At 38.5% G+C, this 10,435-nt stretch overlaps 1 protein-coding gene across 1 annotated transcript; it reads left to right on the forward strand.

The window, feature by feature from the left end:
* The first annotated feature begins 3,010 nt into the window (after positions 1-3,010).
* Positions 3,011-3,445, forward strand: LOC127080789 (uncharacterized). Its single transcript, XM_051021084.1, has one exon. The coding sequence runs from the start codon at positions 3,011-3,013 to the stop codon at positions 3,443-3,445; it is 435 nt and encodes a 144-aa protein (XP_050877041.1).
* The last annotated feature ends 6,990 nt before the right edge of the window (positions 3,446-10,435 follow it).

A 10,435-nucleotide genomic window follows, 5' to 3' on the forward strand; every position in this document is an offset into this window, starting at 1 on the left:
ATTGGGCCTAGGGGGCCTCCTAACACCCCTATGCCGATTGGAAATATTCTAAATAGGCCTTCAATATCCCTGGTTTCTCTATACTTTTTGGTGGTCGAGAACATCCATATGGAATACCAACTTCAATGCTGGCAAGTTTATATAATGCTGCTTCGACATTTTCAGAGCTAGTGGTTAACATAACTTCCTCATTACAAGGGTCAGGATCTGGGGCTAACGTGGGTCGAAATAACCAATCTTTAGGCTTGGGATACCAAACACAAATACCCAACCTTACCAATAATTCAGCACAGTGTGGAGAAAACAGATGGACGAAAGCAACCATGATATCCAAATGCTTACCCAAACATTAACCACCATATTGAATCCTCGGATTCAAAATACGGCACAATCGAATCAACAGATGACAGCACATATGGCATGAATGTTTGACTTATTGGGTGTACCATAACCTCATTGACACCCTCCGAGGGATTAGATAAGGGGAAACCAGGGGGTAGCCTTCGAAGAAGACCCTACTATTAACCAAATTCAACAAAAACAATCGCCACCAATGATGGTAAATCAGGGAGTAGGAGTCGAACCCCCCAGGGCTGAACCACAAATCCCCAAGGAGAGAAAGCCAAGGATAGTAATGGTAAATAGAAACCAAAATGCCAATAATGTCATACGACAGATTCGACATGATGATATGGCAGCAAATAACAATTTGGCAGCCATGGTCGAAATGATTATGGTACGAAATGGGGTAAACTTTGGCCTTCAAAGGACAAATTATACATCACCTTTATCAGAATATATCCTACAGACAGAAACACCCCCTAGAACAAAAATCCCCAAATTCACTAAGTTTTTTGGGGCTACTACTGAAACCATTGTCGAACATGTGGCTATATATTTAATAGAGGCAGGAGACATTTAGAACAACAAAAACCTTAAGGATAAAATATTTCCCAAGTTCTCTCACAAATAATGCCTTCGCGTAGTTCACCACCTTGCCACAAAATTCGATCCATACTTGGAATCAGTTAGAGAGAATGTTCCATGAGCAGTTTTACATGGGGCAAACAAAGATAAATCTGAAGGAATTAGCCAGTATTAAATGAAAGTTCACTGAGCCAATTAATGACTATCTAAATAGATTTCGATTACTCAAAGTTAGGTGTTTTACACAGGTACCGGAGCATGAATTGGTCGAAATGGTCACTGGAGGCCTTGACTATTCTATCAGGAAAAAGTTAGACACCCAGTACTTGAGAGATATGGCCCAACTGGCTGAAAGGGTTCGACAATTAGAACGCTTGAAGGAATAAAAGGCTAGAGAAAATAAGAATAAAAGAGCAGCCTACGTCGAGTTCAGTAATGATGACGAATGGTCCTATAATAAGCCTTTAGGCTTCGACGAAAATGAGATCGACCTTGCTGAGTAGAAACAAGGGACACCATATGCTTGTAAGGTCTTGGCCCCGTCAAATGGAAAGAACCCTATTAAACCAGAAAAGAATGATAAGTTTCCTAAGAAAACTTACACTTTCGACGTTACAAAATGTGATGAAATCTTTGATTTGTTAGTTAAGGATGGTCAAATGATAGTGCCTCCTGGTGCTAAAGTGCCTCCTTTGGAACAAAGAAAGAAAAGAGGGTTTTGCAAGTACCATAGTTTTTTGGGTCATAAAACATCTCAATTTTTTATTTTTATGGATCTTGTTCAGAATTCTATCCAAGAAGAGAGACTCAAGTTTAGAGACAAACATATGAGCCAGATGAAGATCGACTTCAATCCTTTACAGACGACTGATGCCCACCACACAGAACCAGAGGAAGTAAACATGGTTGAAGTCACTGATGATTTCGATATGACCGAAGTTACTGAGGACTTCGTCAACAAACCTGTTAGGGTTAGGGTCTCTGAACATCTCGATCAGGGATTCTTGAAGAACTTCATTCAGGAAGCTGTTAGAAATACCACCAATGGAAAAGCCGATGGTTTCGACACTAGAATCACTTAAGGTTCCAACCTTATGATAGTAACAAAAGAAACGGTTGATGGTTTTGTGCAAATAGATAAGGCTATAGAGGGCCTTCATTTGGAATTCCATAATTTAGACATCACTGAAGATGTCGCCATGGAGGTTAATATGGTCAAAATCTCCCAAGAAACCTCCATGGAAGTCAACAATGAGTGTCGACAATAAGAATACAATAAAATAGCCTTCCCCAAAGAAGATGAAACTTTGACTGATTTCCTCCGGAGATGCCATAAGAAACAATTAGAGGTTATGTTGTTCCCCTGGTGCAGCATCGTGTTCGACAAGAAAGCGACCCACAACCTCGAGGGGGTAAGGAAGGCTAAAAACCAAGGGTGCCAGGGAGCCCCCAAAGATCAACAAGCTTTCCAACCCATAAGGGCTTTCGACCCAAGAAGATATTATGATCCAATGAGGCCTACAATGAAGCTTGATGAAACAAAACGAAAGGGTCCTGCGACTAGACCCATCTCCTTCAAACCCAACCCTGAGGCTTCAAATGGGAAATGGATGAAGCCAGTCGATGGCAGGAAACACGGCCAGGGAAAATGGAAGAACTTCGAGGTAGATAGAGCTTCGTCATTAACACACCATAAGGAGTTCTAGACTGACAGAAAACATCCCACATCTCTGAGAACTACAAAGGAAAAAATCCCACGACAAGGTCTCAATGGAGAAGGGAACAGAGAATGAGGAAAGCACAAAGGGATGCTGGAGAAAAGGACAAATCTGAGTCCAACACCTATGTGCCTGCAAGGAAAAAAGAGGACTTAAGCCTTGACAAAGGAAAGTTTAATACTCTAGCAGAGGCGGCCAGAGAGAAATATGATTGAATGACTGCAGAAGACAAAATACTGACAGATAACTTTGACTCTAGGTCATAAGCTTCTTTGGATATCTTAGTCTGTGTGGTATCTGTGATGCCCATGGAGTTCGACCAAATCACAGAGGTTGAAGACACCGACAATAATACATAAAGAGAAATGGTTGCTCACAATCCAATATGCTACTATGTGATGAACAATGGTTGCGTGGAGGAGCATAATGCATTCTTCGAGAGACCCGGTGAGGCTATGAAGAGTCATCTTAAGCCTCTCTTTATTCCTGAGAAGATCGAAGATATCCCGATTAATAAAATCTTAGTGAGTTGCGGCGCAACGGTGAATTTGATACCGCATCATATGTTGAGAAAAATTGGAAAATACGATACAGATGCCAAACCACATAACATGGTGCTTCCCAATTATGAGGGAAAGGTGGGTTCCACTCTTGGTGTAATTCAGGTCGAATTTACTGTTGGAACTGTCACCAGATCAACAATGTTTATGATTGTGGAGACAAAAGCCAACTATAACCTATTACTTGGAAGAGAATGGATACATGAGGTTAGGGTTGTGCTATCCTTAATGCACCAATAGATCATCATATGGCATCCAGATGGTATTGTGGAGAATATAGAAGCAGACCAAGGTTACTTCAAGACTCCTATCAACCATATCGACAAACGCCAGTTCAATAAACATTTGGCCACTATCACTCTGTGTGATCCGGCCAATTTTACATTTACTCTAGACGATAATGGCTACTGCTCCTTGTATTTGCACCCCAATAATGGCTTTCGTTGGGACAGAGAGGTGGTAGGTGAAAACGACTTTGGATATCTAGGAGCATCAGGAGTTGACCCCACATGTTGGGAAAGAGAATTCAGTGTTGATGACTGTGTTCGAAGCTCTAAAAAGGATTTAAAAACATGGTTGTCAAAGCCAATAAGGAATTCCATCAAATAGGTCCTGGAAAGAACTTCGATCTAGAGCCACCTGATAAGGTTCAGGTTAAAGATCAAGGCCAGAGGCTCAGCGCCATCTATGATGAAGATGCTTTGGGGTTCGAAAAGGATCCACTAGCAATAAATATTAAGATGCTGGCTCAAGATCCTCTTGAGGAAATAGACTTGGGAGAAGGATTGACAAAAAAGCCAACTTACATTAGCGCCAGTATCAGCCCCCAACTCAAAGTCGAAGTGATCCAGTTGTTAAAGGAGTTCAAGGACTATTTCGCATGAGATTACGATGAGATGCTTGGTTTGAGTAGAGATCTGGTCGAATTGAAGCAGCCGATCAATCCCGAGGAAAAGCCTATCAAGAAGAACCCAAGGCGATTTGCACCGACAATTCTCTCAAAGATCAAAGAAGAGGTCGAAAGGCTCCTTCATTGTAACTTCATCTATACAACCAGGTATGTCGAATGGTTAGCCAATATTGTACCTGTTATTAAGAAGAATGGTACTTTGAGGGTGTACATAGATTTTATAGACTTAAATACTGCCACCCCAAAGGATGAATATTCAATGCATGTGGCGGAATTGCTAGTCGATTCTTCTGTATGCCATGAGTATCTTAGCATGCTCGGTGGATATTCTGGATATAATCAGATATTCATTACGGAAGAGGATGTCTGAAAAACGGCATTTCGATGTCCTGGAGCCTTAGACACCTATGAATGGGTAGTGATGCCTTTTGGTTTGAAGAATGCTGGGGCGACATACCAAAGAGAAATGAATTCGATCTTCCATGATTTCATAGAGACTTTTATGCAAATTTACATAGATGATATTGTTATTAAGTCTGTTTCAGGGAAGAGCCACATAGACCATCTTCGACTGTCCTTCGAAAGGATGAGAAGACATGGCCTAAAAATGAACCCTCTCAAATGCACTTTTTGTATGCATGCAAGGGATTTCTAAGGCTTTGTGGTCCACAAAAAGGAATTGAAATAAACCAAAATAAGACCAATGCCATAGTGGAGGCGAAAGCGCCATCAATGAAGAAGGGATTGCAGTTACTGCTGGGCAAGATCAATTTCCTGAGAAGATTCATATCAAACCTTAGTGGAAAGACGCAAGCCTTTTCGCCTTTGCTCTGACCCAATAAGGAAGGATTCGAATGGGGGCATGCTCATCAAGATGCGTTCGAGAAAATTAAAGAATACTTGAGTCATCCACCAATTCTGACACCACCTTGTAGGAATGGGAGTATGAGATTATACATATCTGCATCTGACAAGATTTTAGGAAGCATGTTGGCTCAAGAGGATGATAATGGCGTCAAAAGAGCCATTTACTACCTCAGTAGGGTCTTAAATGATGCAGAAACTAGGTACATCATAGTTGAAAAATTATGTTTATGCTTGTTTTTTTCTTGTATGAAGTTGAAGCATTATATAAAACATGTTGATGTTTATGTTCCATCTCACTTTGATGTCATTAAACATATGTTGTCTAAACCAATTTTGCACAACCGAATTGGAAAATGGGCACTAAATCTAATTGAATATTCCTTAACATACATGCCATTAAAAATTGTTAAGGGATAAGTGGTAGCAAACTTTTTAGTTGACCACTCCATAGCTGAGAATGCATTGGACTATCTCGGGTTAGAACCCTGGAAGTTGTACTTCAATGGGTCTAGTCATAAAGATGGAACCGACATAAGAGTTCTAATTATTTCTCCTAATAAAATTCCAACAAAACTCAAGTACAAAGTGGAGGGTCTCTGCTCAAATAATGAGGCGGAATTTGAAGCTCTCATAGTCGGACTTGAGATATTGTTGGAATTAGGGGAAACTCGAGTCGAAATAATGGATGACTTAGAGTTAGTTATAAAACAGATTACAAAAGAGTACAAGTGCGTTAAAGAGAATCTCATTATGTACTATATAATAGCCAGTCAGTTGCTAAAAAGGTTCGAGATGGCTAGTATCCGACACATACCTCGATTGGAGAATCAAATGGCTAATGACTTGACTCAAATCGCGTCCTGGTATAAATTTTCAAAAGAAAAATTGCATAAAGTCATTGAAGTCAGAGGAAGAGTTGTGTCGACCGATTAGCCCCATCATACTTGGAAAAGACAAAGTTGGGATACACTGATAAAGAAAACTTCGAAATATTGGAAATAGATAACCTGACAGATGGAGATTGGAGGAAACCAATAGTGGAATATTTATAGGATCTAATGGTGTATGCCGATCGAAAAACCAGGTATCAAGCTTTAAGTTATTTTCTTTTAGGGATGGAATTGTTTAAAAAGACTCCTAAGGGAGTTTTGCTTAAATGTCTTAGTTAGTCAGAGGCATATTTAGCCCTTTCGACTGTCCATAGTGGGGCATGTGGGGGCACACCAAGTTGGCCATAAGATGAAATGGCTTCTATTTCGCCGAGGGATGTATTGCCTACCATGCTGAAAGACTGCATCGAATTTGCCAAAGGATGCCAAGAATGTCATATACATGTGGGCATACAACATGTCCCTATGAGCGAATTGCACTCTATATTGAAACCTTGGCCTTTTAGAGGTTGGGCTTTGGATTTGATTAGGGAAAATCGACCACCATCATCTAAGAATCAGAAGTATATCTTGGTTGGCGTTGATTATTTTACAAAATGGATCGAAGTTATACCTTTGCCAAATATGGCTGAAGAAGATGTGATCAAATTTATCCAGAAACATATTATTTATAGATTTGGAATCCCAGAGACTGTCACAACAGATCAAGGATCAGTATTTACTGGTCGAAAGATGCAAGAATTTGCTAAGGAAATGGGTTTCAAATTGTTAACGTCTATGCCATATTATGCTCAGGCTAATGGTGAAGTCGAAGCAGCTAATAAGGTGATTATTGGATTGATTAGGAAGCATGTGGGGAAGAAATCTAGAAATTGGCACAAAACTTTAGATCAAATTTTGTGGGCATGTCAGACTTCTCCCAAGGAAGCCACTAATTCGATCCCTTTTCGACTGACCTTTAGTCATTGTCGCATCTCGAAAAATACGATTCCTCGCGATGGTCGTGGAAAAAATTATGTTCGAACAGAGTCGCCACCGAACTTTGTTTATCCCAATGAAGGAATAGGAAAATATCGATAAAACCTCTGAAAAATAGAATAATGGTCGTCGCAACCATATTCGGGTTCGGGAGTGGATTACGCAAGAGGAAGGTATTAGCACCCCTCTCGTCCGTTGTACTCAACGGAAACCTTTTAGTTCAATTTTGAGATTTAAGTGTTAACTTACGTTGTTTGTTTTCTTCGGGTTATAAAGATATTGAAAATAGATGGATGGAAACCTCAAACGGGAGAAAATGAAGGTTTTTTATCAGTGTGCTCGCGAAGATACAACAATCTCCTGCCTACGTATCCTTATGGTGCAATAAGGAAACCAGAGCATTCGTAGTTCAGGGACTATGATTGGTTGGTGTCTTTTAATGAACAACTGTTTAGATCGCATTCTAAAGGCTAAACGTTGGCTTGTCTACTCTCGGCGGAGGCTCGAGCACTAGTTCGTTATGCGCGTTAGAAAGGATTAAACAGTGTTCCTTCTGAAAAGTGTTTTGGTCATACGGGGGTGACAAGTTGAGTTAATACGTGGGTTATTTTGTTTAGTTGGGTTTGATCGCACGAGGGAGAGGAGAGGATAGGTTTGGTGTGTTAAAGTATTTTAGTTGGATGACGATTACTCGGATAGTCGAGTAAGAGACCTCGTATCCTAATAGTCGAGAAAGAGAATAAAAGACTCTAGACCACCTTCTTTTTCATCTTTAATTGTAAAAGGATTTTAATGATAGTTAATGTGTTTTGAATGGATGACGAATATTCAAATAGTCGAGTAAGACAACTCGTATCCTAATGGTCGGGAAAGGGAATAGAAGACTCTAGACCACTTTCTTTTTCATCCTTAATTGATTATGAAAATGTTTATATATGGTTGATGTATTTTAGATAAACGACAAATGTTTGAATGATTGAGTAAGAGAACTCACATCCAAACATTTGAGGAGAGGAATCGAAGACTTTAGACCATCTCCACTTTCGTTTATTTTATTATGAAAATGTTCTGATTAATCGGGGTTTGGAAGTTTGTAGAGGAACGACAATTATTTGATTAACCAAGTAAGAGAACTTGTATTCAAATAGTCGAGGAGAAAAATTGAAGACTCAAAGTCATCTCCCTTTTCGTTTCTTATTATAAAAGGATTTGACTTGTTTGTGCTTAAGTGGATTAGAAATGACAATTATTCGACTAACCGAGTAAAAGAATTCGTATTCAAATACACAAGGAGAGGAGTTGAAAACTCAAAACCATCTCCTTTTTTCATTTCTAAATGAAATAGTATTTAATTGTGATTAAGTATTTTAATTTAATTTTAATAAAGAATACTCGATATCGGATCGAGATTTTAAGTTTGTGTTCGCGGATAAATTGGATTACTCCACTTAAGAATAAATCAAAATAGAGGCACTAACATATTATATTTACAATATTTTTTTTAAGATGTTACCTCAACTTGCAAGATGACTTAATGAAAATATTAAACATTTATAACAACAATGAAACTCAATAATATAGATATTTATGAAAAATGAAACAACATAATATAAATATTTATAAAAAGGAAACTCAATAGTGTAAACATTAATAATAACATATAAGCATAATTTAAAATGAATTTGAACAACCCATTAGCATTTATACAATAAATCCCAATTTGAACGGAGAAGGATACCAAGTCTAATGAACTTGCGGCAAAGTTGGCGAGAAAAAAAAAACGGCATTACTCCAGCATTATTGGATTACTCCACTTAAGAATAAATCAAAACAGAGGCACTAACATATAAAAAATGTTACATTAACTCATAAAATAACTCAATAAAATATTAAACATTTATACCCAAGATGAAACTCAATGATATAAATATTTATAACAAAAGTAAAACTTTATAATATAAATATTTATAAAAATGAAACTCAATAATATAAACATTAATATTAAAGTATAAGCCCATTTTAAAATGAGTTTCAACACATTAGCATACCAAGCCAAATGAAATCGTGCAAAGTTGGCGAGAAAAACCGCCTTACTTCAGCGCCATTATTAAACTTCTACCATTCATTTTTCTAGCACAGGTCATCCAAAGTGGGAGTAAAAAGGCATAATGAAAAGTTATGATACAGTCCCTAGAAACAACAATTTCTAATCACATATGCAACACTAAGAACTCAAATGCCCAGCGTGTAGAACCGACTTGCGAGAACGAACACGACAATGTTACTAAAACCTGTCACACACAAATACAATGCAGCCAAAGTATAAGAATAACTAAAAAATATTGGTCATCAATCAGCTGGTTCCAAGGAGGAAAAATGATTTACCCCAGCTTTTGTTACAAACAGAACAGAACATGGCTTTATGTGAGCTTAACACGTTTATGGTTGAGTGAGTTAAACGGAAGTGCAGGCTAATGGCTCGGTGAAGCTGACACGCGGATGATGACGGCGATGTCGTGAAGGTTGGAATGGAGAAGAAGAAGAATTTGGTTCGCCGACGGTTCAATCGGCGGTTGATAGTGGCGAATGTTTTATGGAGGAGGTGTTGGTGTTTGGTTTCGGTGAACGGCGACCGTGGTGGTTACATTCTTCCATGGCGATATGTGATGTGGGGGTGGTTTGTGAGTCATCGGCGAGCCTTTGATGACGGTGAAGGTCGCATTACCGGCGTTCGGAGAAGATGGTCGTTTAGACGTGACGACGACGATGGCATATAAGGTGTTGTTTGGGGGTAGAAATATGTGCGAAGACGGAGGAGATGAAGGGAGGAGGTAACAGTGGGAAGGAAGAGGAACAATGGAAGAGTGATGATGTTTGATGGAGAAGTGAAGGGAGGAGAAGAAGTGTCCAGGGAAAAACCAAAAGGCTTTTTTCTTCTTTTCTGTTTTATATTTTCATTATATCCAAGAGATAGTGGGCTAGTGTAGGCTTCTCTTTTTCTTTTCCACTTTTTCATTTTCCCTTTTACTGACAGTATGTGAGTGGGTTCCAATGAATCTCCTTTTTGTCCACAGGAAAAGCCCCTTCATTTTTTATACTCCCTTGCTTTTAATGAGTAGAGAGATTTAAAGTGGAGAAAGAGAGTCCATTCACTTACTATCTGTTGGAACCTTTGTACTGGAGAGAGAGAGAGAGAGTTTTTTATTTTCATTTCCCCATGCCAACTGTCCGCGCGTGGCAGGCTTATTGAAGGAAGATAGATTTGTTTTGATCTCTTTTTTTATTCCATCATTTTAATCCTTTGTACTATTATTATTTGATTGGGTGAAACTAAGTGGACAAGGATTGCGAATAGGATCCATTCATTAATTCTGATTTAACGGTTGAGATCAGATGAAAGAAACACAAATTGTAACTAACTAAAATGCCCTTTCTAAATCATTTAATTGGTTTAAATGGGATTAAGTTAATTAATTCAAATAAAATTAACAACTTTTTAAATAATCATGATAAAATTAAAATAATAACATGGGAAATTCTGTTTATTTAATCTGACTATTTTGACGAAAGAACAAAATTAAAACG

The sequence above is a fragment of the Lathyrus oleraceus genome, chromosome 5 (genome assembly GCF_024323335.1).
Source record: "Lathyrus oleraceus cultivar Zhongwan6 chromosome 5, CAAS_Psat_ZW6_1.0, whole genome shotgun sequence".
In the NCBI taxonomy this organism is placed as follows: Eukaryota; Viridiplantae; Streptophyta; class Magnoliopsida; order Fabales; family Fabaceae; genus Lathyrus; species Lathyrus oleraceus.

What these genes read in the sequence shown, in the direction of transcription:
- LOC127080789 (XM_051021084.1), top strand. Translation starts at nt 3,011, where the DNA reads ATGGTTGCTCACAATCCAATATGCTACTATGTGATGAACAATGGTTGC.